At 41.7% G+C, this 19,632-nt stretch overlaps 1 protein-coding gene across 3 annotated transcripts in view; it reads left to right on the forward strand.

Moving 5' to 3' along the window:
- MEE18 (maternal effect embryo arrest 18) overlaps positions 1-19,052 on the forward strand; it is a 79,427-nt gene extending 60,375 nt beyond the window's left edge. The window contains exons 8-14 of one of the 3 annotated variants that reach the window (XM_087671429.1): positions 16,019-16,102; positions 16,994-17,095; positions 17,344-17,391; positions 17,570-17,695; positions 17,814-17,906; positions 18,024-18,157; positions 18,237-19,052. In XM_087671429.1, the coding sequence (XP_087527555.1) occupies positions 16,019-16,102; positions 16,994-17,095; positions 17,344-17,391; positions 17,570-17,695; positions 17,814-17,906; positions 18,024-18,125 (555 nt within the window). In that variant the 3' untranslated portion in view covers positions 18,126-18,157; positions 18,237-19,052. The remainder of the gene's footprint in view (positions 1-16,018; positions 16,103-16,993; positions 17,096-17,343; positions 17,392-17,569; positions 17,696-17,813; positions 17,907-18,023; positions 18,158-18,236) is intronic. The other 2 variants (XM_087671438.1, XM_087671444.1) reach the window with 2 other exon arrangements.
- The last annotated feature ends 580 nt before the right edge of the window (positions 19,053-19,632 follow it).

Genomic DNA, 19,632 nt, shown 5'->3' on the forward strand with positions numbered 1-19,632 from the left:
ATTTCTTTTGATGATATAGCTGGAGCTTCAACAAGTGAAACTAATGTTCAGCCAGCTGCTCCATTAGGTAATGCAGAAAATCAGCCTATGGCTGATCTGAATGTTCAGCAAGGTGCTGAATTTGAAATTCAGTAGGAGCTTGTACATAGTCAAGAAGCTAGGCATATGCCTAGATGGTATTTGCAGACTATGAAAGATAGTCATTTGGATGCTCCTATTGCTGGTCGTACTAGAAGGCAAGCTTGTATGTATGATGGTACACATACCATGTAGTTTGTTATGCAAGCTGAGTTTGATTCTATCATAAAGGATCAAACATGGGATTTAGTGTTCTTGCCTGTTGGGAAGAAAGCCATTGGTACAAAGTGGGTTCATAAGCTGAAAAGGAATGCATATGGATCCATTGACAAATATAAGCCAAGCTCGTGGCCAAGGGCTACACACAAAAGAGCATTGACAATGAGGAGACATTCGCAACATCCTGCATAACTACCATTCGGTCTATGGTTGATTTGGTTGCCCATTATGGATGGACTATACACCAGCTTGATATAAAGACTGCATTTTTACATGGGGAACTTCAAGAAGAAGTGTATGTACAACATCCCATTGGTTTTGCAGTTGTGGGATCCAAACACTTGGTGTGCAAGCTGAAAAAGACTTTATATAGTTTGAAGCAAGCTCTTCCAGCTTGGTATGCAAAGATTGATGCCTTTTTACTCAGCCAAGGGTTCATAAACAGTTTATCAAAGTCTAGTATCTACACTTTACGTATGTAAAGAGGGGGGATTCTTGCTGGTCATATGCCTTTATGTTTATGATCTTCTACTTATAGGGACACATGCTGATCAAATTTCAGCATTCAAACAAAATTTGCAGCAAACCTTTGAGATGTTAGATTTGGTTCCTTTGCACTATTATTTGGGCATTTAGTTCATTCATGATGCTCAATAGAAAGAACAATGAAGAAAGACATCTACCATGATAAGTGGAATGATGCTGGAGGCCTACTTCGTGATAGAGAAGACATCATCTCCATCTTCACGGTGATTAAGGATGTGGGGAAATACTCACGAAGGCAAGCACTGAAAACCCATGCCTTCGCTTCAGTTAGGACAAATAGATTCTTGCAAATGAGGAGGATTTGATCCATGAATGCTTAAAATAGGCTCATCAATCCTAAAGGAAGTCTCCCCAATCTCAAGTGCTATGTGGTATACCCTTCTTTCCAATAATACTTGGCTAAAATGACTATTTGTCTCTACTCTCTTTGTCTACCATTTGTGCTGCCACCACAAGCATAGAGATTTGAGTACTAAGTTTATCCAAAGAATCTCTAATAGAAGAAGCAAACTTCTCTAAGAAATCCTTAGTAGATTGGGCCATCTGCTCCATGACTTCCTTGGTTTGAATATTGGTTTGAACCATATGTTCAACCACATGATCTAGTTTGGAGACTTATTCCATATGTCTAATAAAATGCCTAGTCTCATGGTTACAAAGAGTAGTATTAAGAGTATTATATGTACCATATTCTTGAGAATCTTCTTCATCATGATGTGTCTCAGATATTGCCTCATGTGCTTCCTTAATTTGTTGCAGGCTTCATTGTGTTGAGAGTGATGTATGTTAGTTGTTTGCATGGGCTTCCCATCAGCAGAGAAGAATGGAAGTAAAGGATCTCTACTTCTGAAATTGGGTATGTGGTAGGGAATATGTATTATGGGCAAGTGTTGAATGCACAGACTCAAGCTAGTGGAAACTTGGAAGGATTTGCAGCCATGAAAATGATGAATCAAACTTCATAAAGTTCGAAGCTCTCGTAACTCTTTATCAATGCAAGATATGCTGAGATGTATCTATTGTTATACTGAAATGATCATTTGAAATCAAAGAAAGTGTCTTCCCGTTTGCAAATTTGGGCTTCTTGGAACAGAGAAATTGTGTTTGTTGTAAAGAGCGTGCAGAAATTTAGGACTACAAGCTATGTAGAGCTGTTTCAAGACAGCAGATAAAAGAATTTGACTCGTAAGTTTTTCTAGAGAGTTCTAGATATTGAGATGCTTTTGGCACATAGTCAAAGCTAAAAAATGGATTTGAGTGTGTGTGTGTGTAGTGGAAATAAACTAAGAGTAAGTGACTAAGTATGCATTGAAAAAGAAATAAAAAGATACCAAAGTCAGGCTTAGCCTATGGTAGCCTAAAGTGGCATAGGTAGCCTATGTAGTTGATGAAATCTAAAGATCTAGCTAGATTACTAACAAAAGATGAGCCGAATTCAACCTAAAGGATTGTAGCCTTACTACCTTAATGATCCTAAGAGTAACCTAGGAATCTAGCCTAATGGCGGATGATGACCGAACTAGTCAAATAGGCCATTAGGCACTAACTAAGGAGTAGATCTAGAATCCATTGCACTAGTGGCCAGCCATTGATAAACTGGGACATCAAGGGGTGGAGAAATTGTACTATGGCCCTAGAGAAGATCCCCTCTCAGCTATCATGGCACGGCACTACCAATGGGTGAATGGAGGCTAGATTATGGAACACACATGAGCCATAAAAAGTCTGGGTTGTACAAAAAACAAAAATGCCTTTTTAGGCTATTTAGTGAGCCCAAAATCGCCGGAAAAATTTGATAATTTAGGAGGCAAGTTTTCGTAGCTCAACAATGTGACCTTCTAAATTCCCAAATATAACATCAGCTATGGCTAGTGACTTTCAATGTCCAGATGCATCTATGCAAAGGTAGAGCATCAATGTCCATGGTTGCTTCTGCTCCAAGAAAGTAATCAATAATGTGGTCTTTCTAGCAATCACAAGTATATGAATGTTCGATATATTCAGCCACTCATGCATATTTGGTGTCCAAATATAATTATATACTTAAGAGGACAAATAGTCTTTCAATCTATCTTGATATGCCAAAGACATTCCATGGCCTTAGATATAAAACGGTCAAGATGAGAAGATGGCCAAGAAAGAAAAGGCAAATAAAATTGAATAGAATCTGTAATAATGGATAGAATGGTCTTGAGGTGATCATGAAGGGGCCATGTAGAGAGCTTCCAATAATGAATCTTATGAAAGAGCTTAGTCAAGGTCCATTGTCTTTCCTATGCATATGCCAACCAAAAGGATAACTCAAATGAGATGCAACTTGATCAGAAGGCAGCGGTGCACTAGGCCACAATACTATGATAATCACATTCTTTCAATGGCAACAATTTGAAACTATTGAAATCGACCCTCGGACTGCTGCACGATCATATAACTCCAAAGCAAACATAATTTGTGGCACATGTGACTGTTGATTTCCAACATAGAAGGAAATATCATTTGCACATGCATGACTCACAAATGAGGCAGCGATAGTGTTGAGAAATGTGCAATCACATCCACCATAGCCTCTTTGTAAGGAACAAACAAGGCAAAGAAACACATTGCAAATAAAGCCTTAGACTAGGTCATGTATGCATGGTTTATTAAAACCATATTTGGTGAATACCACAGTCACTTTCTACCTTTCCTCACCTACCAATACCACCTACAGTAAGCCTATAAAAGGCACTCATCCCCACACTCATTCTATCAGTCATTCTCATCAGTTGTACTTGCATTATGCTTGGATAATATCAGTTTTTTTTCTTTGTCAATGCTTATGTCTCATTATGATTGTCTATTTGCTCATTAGTGATCCTCCTTAGCATGCATCCTCAATATTTTAACATGGTATCAGAGCGGATTTTAAGGTAATGAGTCATTAGGCCACTGATTGGGTCACTTCAGTTTGAAATTTTGGCTCCCTTCATTTTCCCATGAATCTCTCACCTACCTCCATAGCCATCTACCTGCAGTGGAGGACTTGAATCTCTCTTTCCAGCCCATTTCAGCTCGTGCTTCCTTCTAGGTAAGTCTTCCTTGACTCTAGGTGCTCCTCCCTATCACTTCAAAGCTCAACATTATTGACTCTATGCTCCAACATTGCGCTGTTTCTCAGTCGCTGTCCAGTTTGCACTAGCTGTGATTCCTACCGTCTATTCTGCCTGCACGCGCAATGATTCCATCCACTACCATAGGGCAATTGAAGATATACAACTAAGCTATCTCCAGCTCAGAGGGTTTATCAAATGGTTGTCTCTCTATGTTTTGCAATCAGCAAAAAACCAGTCGCCTATCAAAACCCTAAAGAGGGCAGCCATAGCCATTAATCTCAAAGCTCAAATTTTACTTCATGTTCCTACTTCCTTTGGCTCAGTAATGTTACTGACTCTTTGATCTACTACAACACTGAGTTCTCAGCGAAGCTACCACTTCAAATCGGCAAGAAGAAGATTCAACATCAAGTGCTTCAACTATATAGTATCTCTTAATATTAGTGTTGATTAACACTAATCCTCTTGTGTCCTTTGACACACTCAAATTCAACTCTTCTGTTGGACTATTCTCAGTTTTTTTGGGAACTCTAGCATCAAATCGAGGGGAAGACTCAGATCACTGACTTGCAAGAACTTGAAGATCCCAAATTCAAAGGGCATACAAGTCACCTGATCTAAAATTTTTGGAGCTGATTTGTTGCTAATCTTGTAACCCCAACATAGGCAAGGACTCACCAACAGCTCGATTCAACAGTGTTGGATTCCATACATGGCAAACTAGGATCAAAATGATCCTGATGAAGAAAGGCTTGTGGTCAATCACAACTGGTCAAGAGAAGAAACGAAGGGAAGCTGCACTTTTAGTCATATGGGATAAAAATGATGATAAGGCTTAAGCTATTATCAAGCTCGAACTTGATGATAGCTACATTAATCATGTTGATGATTGTGAAACCTCTCAAGCAACATGGGATTGATTAGAAACCCTGTTTGGAGCTCATTCAAAATCCTCCAAATATGGCTTACTGATTGAATTTTTTAGGCTTGACATGAAAAGTAATACTTCACTTGCAACTCATTTGAATTATATGGAAAGCTTGTTGACAAAACTTGTAGGGATCGACTTGAAGATGGATGAAGACATTTGCATTGGAGTGCTTCTCAAGAGTCTTCCACCTGAGTTTGATAATGTGTCTACCACATTAATTAACATGTCAAAGCCAAAGCTTGTGGATATCAAAGCCTCTCTCCTGGAAGAGGAAAAGAAGCTCAAGAGCAAGGGAGAAACAAGCATTCCAAGAGGAGACCAACAACTCCTCTATGTGAAAGGAAAGAAGAGCATAGTCTGTGATTTTTGGAAGAAAACTGGGCATATTGAGAAGTTTTGCCATACTGAGAAAAGGTCTCAAAAAGCATATCTTGCTACAGTCAAAGAAGATAAAGACAACAATGAAGAAGAAGAAGAAGAAGACATCCAAGAAAAAAAGGACAGGACTCAGTAGTCCCTCTTTTGTAGCTCATTTTCTGATAGAATTTTTTAAGTTTAAAATGTGGACTTGCCTAATGTTCCCACCATAAGCTCCTATACTCCTCATGTAACCTCTGCACACTACAGCCTCTACACACTTAGTGAGACCTTGTAACAGCCTCTAGCTTTGTATGGTTGGTTCTTTCCATGTCTACACTTAGCAAGGTTCTACTCATGCCAGCCTCTATATACTCGGTGTCTTTCTTGGTTGTGATTGAGGAGGGGTGTTGAGAAATGTGTAATCATATTCACCATAGCCTCTTTGTAAGGAACAAACAAGGCAAAGAAACACATTGCAAATAAAACCTTAGACTAGGTCATGTATGCATGGTTTATTAAAACCATAGTTGGTGAATACCACAGTCACTTTCCACCTTTCCTCACCTACTAATACCACCTACTGTAAGCCTATAAAAGGCACTCATCCCCACACTCATTCTATCAGTCATTCTCATCAGTTGTACTTGCATTATGCTTGGATAATATCAGTTGTTCTTCTTTGTCAATGCTTATGTCTCATTATGATTGTCTATTTACTCATCAATGATCCTCCTTAGCATGCATCCTCAATATTTTAACACATAGGAATTCCAAGGCCATGCAAAGACCAGCGTATCCATGTAAAGAAGCATTGTATATGTGGCAATTGCTTATAACAATGCACTAAGGGGCATCCTTGTAGAATAGCTCCAAATCGCCTATAATTACATATTTGACTGTGTCTTGCAAAGACAAATGAAAAATCATTTGCATGTGACCGACCCACAAACAAGGTAGCCCCAAGAATGTCAAGGCTATGCAATTGATTTTGAGAGACTAGCTTACCCATGTAAAAAATCATTGGATGAGTAGCAATTGATATACAACACACTACGAGGACATCCTTGTCCAACATATTGACCTTAATTCCAAGAAGAGGTTAAGGCATCAGAGAGCAAGCATTGAGCAGAGCCCTGTTCATCTAGCCAATCCTAAATTGTGGCCCAAATTCCATGCGATGAATAACATTAGCAATAAAATAGCATCTAATAGTATTAAATGCCTTCTCAATATCCAACTGGAAAGAGAGCATCTTGATCATCATACGTAGCATATTCAATGTCCATGTAAACACTTGCAATGCTATCCATGGTTTGCCAATGAGGCACAAAAATGTATTGGCTTGAGTGTACAAACATCATTATACTTAAGAAGAGAAGTAGCCTTATGACTTGACTTGGTATGCCAAACACATTTCATTGCCTTAGATATAAAAGAGTCAAGGTTAGAAGACGTCCAAGGAATAAGAGAGAAATAAAATTACATGTAAGCCATAATAATGGAATGAACAATTCTGAAGTGAACATAAAGGGGCCATGTAGAAAGCTTCCAATAGTCAATCTTATGATAGAGCTTAGTCAAGACCCGTTGTCTTTCTTGTGCTAAAGATATATGCCAACCAGTAGGATCTCCCAAATAAGGTGCAACTTGATCAGGAGGCAACACTGCACTAGGCCACAATACTCCATTCTAATTACATTCTTTCAATGGTGACATTGAATTCATTGAAATTGACCCTTCGCTTGCTGCAGGGTCATATAACTCCAAAGCAAACATAGTTTACTCCACATCTAACTAAATGAGGTAGCCCAAGGATTTTAAAGCCATGCAATTGATTTTGAGAGACCAGCTTATCCATGTAAAGAAGTATTGAATGAGTGGCAATTGTGTATAACAATGCACTAAGAGGACATTCTTGTTGAAAAGGTCCAAAGGGACATCCTTGTTGAACAAGTCGACAGAAATTCCAAGAAGAGGTTAAGGCATCAGAGAGCAAACATCAAGCAGAGCAGTGTTAATACAGCCAATAAACCACTTGCCTAAATTGTGGTCCAAGTCCCACTGAGAGTGGGCAATGGAAGAGAATTACGAACATGGAGAGAGAGAGAGAGAGAGAGAGAGAGAGAGAGAGAGAGAGAGAGAGAGAGCAAGAGATGAAGGAAATAAATGTGTAGTGACTGAAGAAGAATACTAAGTACAAAGGAGAGGACTGATTAGTCCTTGCATGCAGCCCAAGGTGTTAATAAGGGCATTGGATCAGGCTGAATATTGATAACAGCACTGCAGATGGTACGCAGCCTGCTGTCCACATTGGAGAAGGAGAAAAATGCAGCCACCTGATAGAGCACCTGTGAGGCAAAAGAATGAATGATCTGCCCAGGCCCCAAGTCAGCTATATATAGCTGAAATGCAGAAAAACTGGCCGACTGCTGCCAGAGGATGGCGCCTGCAGAGTCAGTTGGATACATAAAAAAACTGCGAAAATGTTGATGTGGCAGCAATCAGGCTGACGTGGGATTTTGGAGCAAGCACAATGCTCACATGGTCATCTTGGGGCTGGAAACTGACAAAAATGCACACTAAATTGTTAGAGCTCCAATGTCTTTGTCAGACTTTGATGGAGCTCACAACCAAGAGATGACTGATTGATATATAGAAATAAGGCAGGCTAACACCCCTTCTCAGTATGTGAAGACCCAGAAATCTCATGTGATGAAGCATAGAAGCTTTGGGCAAAGGCTTGGTGAAGAGATCTGCCCCATTGTCTATCGTAGGCTAGTAGACCACTGCTAACTCGGAATCCGCCATTTGCTCCTATACATAATGATATTGAACTTCTATGTGCTTCATGTGAGCATGAAACATGGTGTTGTGGGTAGAGCTAAGGCACTTTGGTTATCCATGTGTAGTTGAGTGGGACTTGTTTGTAGAAAACCAATCTCCGCCAACATTCAACAAGCCAAACTGCCTCCATAGTTGTGGAACAAAGGGTGCGGCACTCAGCTTTTGTAGAAGAAAGTGCCATAGTAGGCTATTGCTTATTGCTCCATGAGATAGCTCTCGATCCAAGGAAGAAAGTGTAACTTGTAGTGGATTGTCTCGAATCCACATCACGTGCCCAATCTGAGTCATTGATCTAGAAAGAGTGGCCCCCGACTCTTCGTAAAGAAAGGCAGCAATGCCACCACAAAAGAAATATCTGGCCGTGTGTGAATAAGCTAGATAAACAAGGTACTTATATCGGGTAGCATTTGGAAGGGGATCACTAGTCGCCAAAATCTTGGACTTTAGGTCCATGGGGCAAGAAATAGGTCAACACTTGGCCATGACAAACTTTGAAAGTAACTTGGAGGTGTATCTGTGCTAGGATATGAAGATGCCTTGATAAATCTCCAAACCAAGGAAGAAGTGTAGGATCCCAAGATTTGTCATGTTGAACTCTTGCTGCAATATTACTCGAGTATGATCAACCTCTTGAGAGTCACTCCTTGTGATAATAAGGTCATCAACATACAAAATGACCAAGACAGACCTATCACCCTCAACCTTATAGTAAAGGTTGGGATCACGATTTGATAAATCCTCGGTACCAAGCTTGAGGAGCTTGCTTTAGGCCATGAGAGAGTCTTTCACAACTGGTGAGCATGGTCCTCCTTCCCCTGCACAAGAAAACCAAGAGGCTGTGAGACATAAATCTTCTTCTCCAAGATGCCATTCAAAAAGGTAGACTTGATGTCCATCTAGAAAACATGCCAATGGTAATGAGATGCAAGAACCAAGATAGCTCAAATAGTGGATATTTGAGGTGTTGGTTTTAAGGTTTTTGAGCAATTCAACCTTGCTCATCAAGAAAATCCCTTGGGAACAAGCCAAGCCTTATACTTGTCCAAGGATCCATTGGCAAGATACATGGTCTTATAGACCCACTTTGAAACCAATCACCTTGCACTTCTTGGGACATGGAACCAACTCCCAAGTTTGGTTCTGCTCAATAGAATCAATCTCAACATGCATAGCATTACACCAAACCTCCTGTGCAGGAGCTTCATCAATTGTAGTAGGCTCATGGTCCTAAAAAATCTGACATAAGGGCATAGTTCACACAGAGTGAACTATTCTTCTTGGCCTGAATCTTGGCTGATCTGCGTGGGCCAATGGGTGACTCAAAGAAATTAGTAATTCGTGATTTCTGCATAAACCATTGATACCACCAAGGAATGGTGATAGGATCATCTTGTTGCAAAGGAGACAAGTAGGCTTCGGTACCTGTAATGCACTTGTTTGTAGAAGGGATTCCCCTTCACTAAGGGAAGGTAAATCCCCCTCATCCCTTATTGAAGGGACTCCCCCTCACTAAGGGACGACTCCTTACTAAGGGAAGGTAAACCCCTCTCATCTGATGAAGAAGGCTTCCTCTCTAATGGCTCAATCCCCCTAGATGAAACTTGAGGATATGGGAAAGAGGTAGAAATACTCGATGATGAGGTAAAAGGAGACATCTAGGGTCGAAGGGGAGAAAGAGAGGAAGATGAGGTAGTTTGGGGGGTTGCAGACAAAGAAGGGGTGTGAATGGGTTACTTGAAAGGAAGGGGAGGGACTGATGGTGGGGAAAGGGGGGGGGGGGGGGGGGGAAGGGGGGTGTAGTAGATGACAAAGAAATTAGTAATTCGTGATTTCTGCATAAACCATTGATACCACCAAGGAATGGTGATAGGATCATCTTGTTGCAAAGGAGACAAGTAGGCTTCGGTACCTGTAATGCACTTGTTTGTAGAAGGGATTCCCCTTCACTAAGGGAAGGTAAATCCCCCTCATCCCTTATTGAAGGGACTCCCCCTCACTAAGGGAGTCCCCTCACTAAGGGACGACTCCTTACTAAGGGAAGGTAAACCCCTCTCATCTGATGAAGAAGGCTTCCTCTCTAATGGCTCAATCCCCCTAGATGAAACTTGAGGATATGGGAAAGAGGTAGAAATACTCGATGATGAGGTAAAAGGAGGTATTTAGGGTCGAAGGGGAGAAAGAGAGGAAGATGAGGTAGTTTGGGGGGTTGCAGACAAAGAAGGGGTGTGAATGGGTTACTTGAAAGGAAGGGGAGGGACTGATGGTGGGGAAAGGGGGGGGGAGGGGGGGGGGGGGGGGGGGGAAGGGGGGTGTAGTAGATGACAAAGAATCACTTGCAACAAAAGGACCATCAACCAGATCGTCAAGGGGCCAATGGGTGACTCAAAGAAATTAGTAATTCGTGATTTCTGCATAAACCATTGATACCACCAAGGAATGGTGATAGAATCATCTTGTTGCAAAGGAGACAAGTAGGCTTCGGTACCTGTAATGCACTTGTTTGTAGAAGGGATTCCCCTTCGCTAAGAGAAGGTAAATCCCCCTCATCCCTTATTGAAGGGACTCCCCCTCACTAAGGGAGTCCCCTCACTAAGGGACGACTCCTTACTAAGGGAAGGTAAACCCCTCTCATCTGATGAAGAAGGCTTCCTCTCTAATGGCTCAATCCCCCTAGATGAAACTTGAGGATATGGGAAAGAGGTAGAAATACTCGATGATGAGGTAAAAGGAGGTATTTAGGGTTGAAGGGGAGAAAGAGAGGAAGATGAGGTAGTTTGGGGGGTTGCAGACAAAGAAGGGGTGTGAATGGGTTACTTGAAAGGAAGGGGAGGGACTGATGGTGGGGAAAGGGGGGGGGGGGGGGGGAAAGGGGTGTAGTAGATGACAAAGAATCACTTGCAACAAAAGGACCATCAACCAGATCGTCAAGGGGCGTAGGCTCATCAAAGATCTCATCCTTGCTCACCTCTCAATATTTCTTTTCTTCAGGTCATAGTGCCGATAGCTATTAATGGTGGTGCTATAGTTCACAAAGATAAGCATATTCGACTTGGAGTCGAATTTGCTCCCTCTTTTCTTGTTGTCCACATGGACATATGCATTGCACACAAAGATGCAAAAGTGGGATATGAAAGGCTTCTTCCCAGAGAAAGCCTCATAGGGAGTCATATCCTATCTATTGCGGATATGAACTGCTATAGCCACTACCTCACCCCAAAGGGAACAAGGTAAACTCCTATGCTCTGGCCATTTCTAGCATGGTCCGATTGGTATGCTCCATCACATCATTCTCGGACGGTGGGTTCAGATAGAAGTACTCCACCCAAATACCATGATTCTTGTAAAAATGAGAAAACACTTTAGAACAAAACTCGCCACCATGGTCTGCTCATACACCTTGAATCTTGAAAGATGTTTGCATTTTTTGCAAAGACCTTCGACTCACAAAAGTTGGAGTATGGCTCGCTCTTGTACTCCAAGAAATAGGGCCACACATATGGTTGAAGTTGTCAACAATCTACATTAGATACTAGGCCTTTCTAAGGAAGGCCGTGCCCATAGGTCTGCAAAGGTCGGTGTGAACCAACTCGAGTAGTACATAAGCCCTCCTAAAAGCAACTTGTGGATAGGGCTGCCTATGTTACTTGCTTCTCAAGCAGCTAGGGCAAAGAGTGTGAACGTGAGGGAAGTCTGGAAGTCCCTCCACCATCTTCTTCCATGAAGCCTGCTTAATGGTATCAAAGTTGAGATGCCCATATTAGGCATGCCAAAGCAATCCTAGCTTGTGGGAAGTCCTCATGGCAAGGGTTGTGAGCATACAAAGCCCACCCTCTTGTGTATCTGTCCAAAGAACCGCTCCTGTAGAAGCATCTTCCATAGTCACTGCATCCTATGTGAACACAATGTGGGTGGGTATCTGTGTAAGACCATGAATAGAAAATAGGTTAAATCCCAAGTTTGGTATATAGAGAACTTTGGTTGAAGAGTTGTGCCAATCTGGCAATAGGGGAATAGTCCCCACTCTATGAACGGATATGGAAGAGTTGTCACAAATGGTGATGGATCCCCCTCGGGAATGCATGTCCTGAGGCCAATCCTATTGGAAAGTCATATGGGAACATAGTTGTTTTCAGACGTCTGAAAAACAGACTTCTGAAAAACACATTTCAGACTTGGCATTTTCTTTTCATTAAAAAATTGGATTTAAAAAAATAAAAATCACTGATTTCAGGTTGCATTTGCCTATTTATTGGTCTTGATTGCACACAGCCTGGAAATCATCTTCTGTGACTGAAAACAGCTCAAAATCCCTCACAAAGTCCACAAATTGTAGGCAACACAGCTGCCTGTCTGGAAACAGTGCTGCCCCAAACTTTTTGACCACTTGGGAAGATCTCTCTCTTAGCCTTTGGGCAGTGCAGTGTATTCAGCCTGCACTGTCACTGTTCACAGCCTAAAGGCTAAAAGCTAAAGTCTGAACTCTAAAGTTTGAACATTGAAGAGAACACCTCCTCTGTGTGTGTGTCCTTCACAGACTATAGTGTGCAGTGTAATCAGCTTGCATTGTTAAAGCTAAACTCTCTCTCTCTCTCTCTCTCTCTCTCTCTCTCTCTCGCCACACACACACACACACGCATATAAAAGCTGAAGCTTGAAGGCTAAATTTTTAAATTTGGAAATTGGGGCTTTGTTGTAATCAAAAGATAGCAAGCTTTTACAGCCCGATGTCTTCATCTAATAATAATGATGTTAAAATATGTTAATAAATTTAGGGTCACGTATGATTCAGGTCCAGGGTCTAAATCATACTCGAATCATACTTTCATACATGTTTGCGTTTGACGTTTGATTCATGTATGAAAAAACTATGTATGGGAAGAAGCCCCATTGTCGACAAGCTAAAGCTTCTCCATAGAAGAAAAAGCAAGAGCGGTATTGTCCTTCTTGAACAGATGTATGAAGATGGACTTAGTGGTAGCCGGGGTAGCCTTTGAATCCTTAGATCCCCGCTTGGGCTTCAAATAGGTTTACATATGTCAACACTTTCCCTTCGGATGAGTGGCCTTTCCACAGTGGGTACTTGGGCTTCTTCTTAGTATCCTTTGTGTCCTCTTTCTTGTCATCCTCTTTCTTTGCTTTGGGCTTTGCCTTTTGCTTCCCTCCTATTGAACTTGCTATAAAAGCCTTGGTGAGGCTGAATCCATTAACACCAACTTGTTTGAGTCATACTCCAAGACTAGCAGGGCAAGCTCCTCCCAAAGAAGAAATCTCTAAGTCCTTGATGTTAGAAGGTTGGTGTAGAACACATCGAACTTTGGAGATGGCAATTGATTCAAGAGAATCATTGCTATATTCTCTAAAGAGGTAGTCCTCTCAAGGGATGCAAGTTCATCTCTCATGTCCTCTAGTTTGTTGATGTGATCCTTCATGGAAGGAGAGTCATCAACATTGAGCATCTGAAGTTTCTTCTCAAGAGAAATCTTGCGGGAAAATGTATTTTTATGATATGAAGATGCAAGCTTCTACGGTGGTCTTTAACCTACGAACATGCATTAGAATAGAATCTTGTAAGCTCATGAAAAGGAAGGATCAGGCTTTAGAGTTAAGTGGATCCCATAGGGTTGCACGATCCATTGTTGTTTCCATATGGGGATCCTTCACGGGACCGGGTACAGGTAGGGTAACAAGCTCCTAAAGATTATAGGTGTCAAATATCCAATCCACTTTACACAACCAAAGTGAATAGTCAAAACCATATAGTTGGTCCTCTTTGGGTAAGGAAGGGAGAATAGGCACGTGAATAGGTAGTGCAATGTGAGGGAATTTAAAGCCAATAGAATGTGCTCTATGGGAAACATGGAGAGAGGGTGGAGGAGGAGGGGAATGGTGCTCCGAATGATGAGAACGAACAAAAGAGCTTGGAGACTTCTGTTCTTCGCAATGATCATGTTGCCGTTCAAAGGAGTGATGAGAAATCTCCTCGTCAGAGTCATCAAAGCCATTGAACAGACGATAAGACATCTTGGACAATTGCAAACACCCACAAAAATCTGTGTTTTTCTGTAGACAGCCCTGGACGGTGGAAATCAGCTACACCTCCATGAAGGAAAGACTGAAGATGTCCCGCCTGAGTCGTATGGAGCAGTTGCCTGCAGAAAATCTGTGTTTCCAGCAAGGACCAGGCGGCTGAAAATTTGGATTTTCAGCCCAAGGGGGGTCTCCTCTCCATGGGGTAAGTCCATGTACTCACTGTTTTTGATACCTTGTGAGAGTGTGCAATGGAAGAGAATCACAAATATGGAGAGAGTGAGACAGAGAGAGGGAGAAGAAATCCGCATTGACTGAAGAAGTATGCTGAATACAAAGGAGACGAGTGATTGGTCCCTGCATGCAGCCCAAGGTGTTAGTGAGGGCACCTGATCAGGCTGAATAATGATGACAGCACCGCCAATAGTAATGGAGATGGTGACAGTGACGAAGATGGAGAGTATGCAGCCTGCTGTCCATGCCGGAGAAGGAGAAGACAGCAGCCACTTTGACGGAGCACCTGTGAGGCAAAAGAATGAATGATCTGCCCAACCCCCATGTCAGCTATGTATAGCTGAAATGCAGCAAAGCTAGCCGATTGTTGCTAGGGGATGGCCACTTGCACAGTCCGGCTGCATTTAATGCAGTTGTCTGCATCAAAAAACTGCAAAATGCTGATGTGGCATTGAGACATGGGACTCTGGAGCAGGCGCAATGCTGACAAGGCCTTCTCGGGGCTGGAAACTGACAACAAATGCACACTAGACTCTTAGAACTCCAAATTCCAATGTCTCCATTAGACACTGACAGAGCTCACAACTAGGAGATGAGAGACTGACATACAAAAATAAGGCAGGCTAACATTCCCATGGGATGCATAACATGAGCAATAAAATCACACCTAACAGTAGTAAAGGCCTTATCAATATCCAACTGTAAAGAGAACATCTTGACCAGCATAAATAGCATATTCAATGCTCATGTAAACATTTGCAATGCTATGCACGAATTGTCTATTAGGCATAAAACCATATTGGCCTGTGTAAAGTATAGTATAATATTGGAGCAATATGTATGACTAGCATTTAAGAAATCAGCTTATAGATGATGGGCATAAATGCAATAGGACATCAATATGATAATGTCTCACACGATCGTTTTTTTGGCATAATCGCAGCAAACCAAGCCAAGCTTCATGAACAGGGCCTATGGCCCCCTCGGCCAAGCGTCATTTATCATCCACAACAAAACAGGACTAAGCTGATCCCAGTATAGAATAAAAAGTCCAACTGTTAGCCCATCCCGTCCTGGGGCTTAGATAATGCAACATGAAGTTGATCCTATGTATAGGGCAATTCTAAACCAGCTATCTCATCTATCGAAACAATAGGTTGCACAATGTCAAGAAAGACAATCAGGCTACAACTTCGTTGGGGAAAAAAAGGGGCGTGGAGCTGCAAATAATCAGCAAAATAAGTGTGAGCCACATCATTAGGCTGTTGCATATTCTCTGTTAATGTACCATCCTGTCGTAACACATGATAGAGAGAGTGCATCCTTCTAGATGTATGTAGGCTGTTGATGAACAATCTTAATCCTGGACAGTAAGCGTGGGTGCGCATGTGGAAAAACCTTAATCCTGGAAAGTGAGCATTGTCCATGCACGCGTGCACACATACTCCTTGCACGTGTGCACACATACTCCTCTGAAAATATTTTTTATTATCTCATAAATGTACAATCAGAAAAGGACTTCATGACGGAGTCTTTCCCAAAAAAATTCTGGCAGTCCACGTTTTATGATTATATTGCTACATTAGTGTTCAAAACTTTAGTTTGCAACTGATATTTGTTTTTATTGTTTTTCCTTTTTCTTCTTTTTGGTGGGTGGGGGGGCGGGGGGGGACGGATAATTCCACAGGCTGTTTGCACTTTGAGCAGGCTTCCAGCAGCAGTGAAGCGCATTTTTTACATGTCAAGTGAAGGCACAAATTTGCTCCATGAGGTGCACCTTCTACCTTGTCGTTGCACTGTGCATGCAGAAGTTCAAAGTCCACTCTGTTTACTGGCCTTCTTATTCTCATTTTGTCGTTCGACCTCTGCAATGCCCCCTCCCAGCCCACTCTAGCTTTCATCTACTCATAAAAGCTACCATGGGAATTCAAAAGTGCTACCTTGTCAATTGTCCCATTGTGCTTGCCCTTGAAGGGAGGGATTACCTTTTGGCCATGTAGTAACTCCTTTGTGAGGTGGATGTTCAAGCGTGCCATAGCCTTGTCAGCCCAATAGGCGTCACATGACGAGCAAACTCTTGTTTAGAGCCAAGGCTTGCATTGACTGAATGAAGAGGGTTTGCGAAAGTAAGTGGAGATGATTGCCAAAAAATCAGTGCTGAATTTGCATAGAGGGCTGCAAAATACAAGGCTTGTAGCTATGGTGCAAGAGAGAGAATGATGGAAAGGCAGGACATAAGTGACGAATCCTAATGTATAGGTTGCCAGGGGAGCTGTTCCAACAGGAAATGAGGGGAGGGGGTGGGGTGATTTAGATGAGCAGCTGTTTTCTGCAGCCCTACCATGTGATGTTACCTGCCAGCCCTCCTGCTTGCATGCCTGGTCACTGCCCCAGCTCATTTGTCACTCAAAATTTTTTGTTGAAGTCCAACACTCGATTAGCACGGCCTGTGTTAACACGTGCACAAATTTTTTATTCTTCTTTATTTGGTAAAACCACCTCTTATAATGCTAACAAGAGACATACATGAATGCGTGCATGCACACAATTCATCGCGGTTACAGCAAGTTACATTGCTTACCACAATGCAGGAGTCCTTGGTCTTCTTGACAAAGATGCATGATTCTTCTTGCTCTTAAAGAGCTAACAAAATTTATTGCAGGTTTTTCCTGCAGTGAACCCTACTGTACTCGAGCATCTCAAGCAGGTGGATGCTATAATTTATGGCATGGGCTCCCTCTACACTTCCATTTGCCCTTCTCTGGTTTCTTTCTATCCCTCTGCTAGATTTTCAGATACATGCATGTGAACAACCAAATGCTCATTCCCATTTTGCGTAAAGTGGTTTAGACTATCAGTCATTATGCTCGAGTAACCTCTGGTCTAATAAGAAGCAGATCGAACCTACTCCTAGTTTCAAAATTCAATGTAAACAGCTGATTTTTTCAAAAGCCCGTGCAGGAAACAAACTCAGGCTGACAAAGGGGTATGTTTATACTCTATGTGAAGCAGGTTCTCTGTGGTGTGGGTGAAGTTATTGCCAAGCAAACATCCTTGAAGGTAGCTTATTGTCAGGACTAGTTTATTTTGCCTCTAGATCAGCCTAAAAAGTTGTTTTGTTTGCTCTGCAAATTTTGTTTGGCGAAATTGTCTAGTGGTGCAATGGCATGGCAGAAGGATCCAAACATGGGATTATAGCAGTTGTGATGTGTGTATTTTACTTGAACTTTTTTTGCAGATACTCATTCTCAATGGCTCACATGACAGAGAAACATTTGGGATGTCAGCTTCAGATTTTGTTGTGTCGATTTGTGATGCATTAAATAGGAACTATGGGGATTCATGCAAGGGCCTCAATAATCCAGTAAGTACCAATTCAAGACCGTTGTGATAAGATGAAGAGGCAAAACTGGGTTTGCCATTTTCTATAAGATTGAGGTTAGTGCATCTCTGCTTCAAGGGTTTCAAACAAATTTTTTCAGGCAACTGCATATATCAATGTCATGTTTGTGCCAAAAGGTGGAAAGATACCTGTTGATGTAGACAGGCTATCTGAGTTGGGTGTGGTGAAGGTGGTACGTTCTTACATGCCTTTAGGCCTATCTAAGACTTGCAAGGGATGATGCTCTTTTGTTGTAAGTCAGGAAATAACATCAGGCAATGCAGTATGTGTACTCATGTTGTATAAGCAGGTGTGTGTGGAGACCACTGCTGATGAGAGAGGCACTGTTATTTACGAACCAAAAGCCTTGATACAGGCATTGCGCCAGGAAATCCAATCCCATACACTCTGAGGAATGCCTCCACGAGCTGTCTCAAGCATGAGGTTCGAGTCCATGTCCCATACATGTTCTTGCATTCTCAATTTAAGGATGAGGTGTTCTTATTATTACCTCTTCTTTCAGCTGTGAAACATATCTCAACCTCCGCTAGTAACGACCTACCCACCCACCCACACTTCTGGTGCAACCATTGTATTGAATTCTACTATATGATTGTATGATATGAATGTACAAAGGCAGCTGTTTCCAGTGTCAGCACACCCGAAGTCTGAAATATCGGCAAAAGAGAATGCTGGTCGTGATCAGTATGTCGGAGTCTGTAGCAGCCATAAAGGGTTCGTGGCAGAGATCTCTTCAAGAAAGTGCAGGTGTCAATGGTGGTGTCGACAATGACCACAGGATTGCAAGATATTCTAAATGGTCCAAAGTGTCCATAGGTGTCACATCCAAGCAAAGTGTATGTCCTCAAAAGGAGTCAAGTTTGTCCAACTGATGAGAAGGGAAACACACCCTTAGAAAACCAAAAAATCCATAAGGGCAAAATCACAAAATGTGAGGAAATGTTTCAGTCAATAAACACAATGTTAAAAGAAAAAGGAAGCAGCTGCCATTCTCCTCAGCAAGGACAATTACCAGATGATATAACACCAACCAAACATCCCCAATAAAATAGAGGTGATTTAAGAGGAAGTATATACTTTGCCTTGAAATGCTCTCCCCCACGGAGGCACTCGTGCACATATACGCATGCATGCATGTTCGCGCACACAACTTTTGGTGAAACTGCCATTCATAGGCTTATTAATGTATAAAGGAAATAGATTTCTGACAAGGCTATTCATATAATCAGAAATAGTGATAAAACACAGATGTATGACAAACATAGCAGCTATCGTTGAAGGATTGCTATAATACGAGTTGAAGGAATGAAATGGTCAAGGTTTCCAAGGATGCAAGCTTTCCAAGTGTTGATATAGGTGGTTTCACATACATAATCTCTATGCTCAAAGCATATGATATGTGTAAATCTTTAGCTACTATGTGATGTGAAGTTAATTGTCATGAAGCTTCAAGGATCAAAACAAGCCTTATCTTGTGGATATGATGTAACACACAATGATTGTGTGCACTTATTTTTTTAGGTGAGGTGGGGGTATTTGGATGTGCCGTTGGAGATGTTTTTGGTTCCACTGTATAGCATGCCCTATTGTTGTTTTTGTTTACAATCTAGGGCTTGAGAAGTGGCACTGGCTCCTATTGTTGTTGATATGTTTCCATTGTCATGTGGTTTTATGGGCAATGGTTGAAAACTTTAGAGAAGTTTGATAGTGATAGTACTTGTGTTTCTATGGGATTGATATGCTAGTGTTCATGCTGAATTTACATGTGTCCAACGGTCTCTGATCAAATTACATTCCATCTCTCAAAGATAATCAAGATTGGATGATTATACTTTTCATTCTAGGATTGCCTTTCATGGAGAAACTTGAATATTGAGAAGCTCATGAATACTTGAGTC

The sequence above is a fragment of the Lygodium microphyllum genome, chromosome 3, assembly GCF_053477565.2.
Source record: "Lygodium microphyllum isolate KBCC chromosome 3, Lygodium_microphyllum_v1.1.10, whole genome shotgun sequence".
In the NCBI taxonomy this organism is placed as follows: domain Eukaryota; kingdom Viridiplantae; phylum Streptophyta; class Polypodiopsida; order Schizaeales; family Lygodiaceae; genus Lygodium; species Lygodium microphyllum.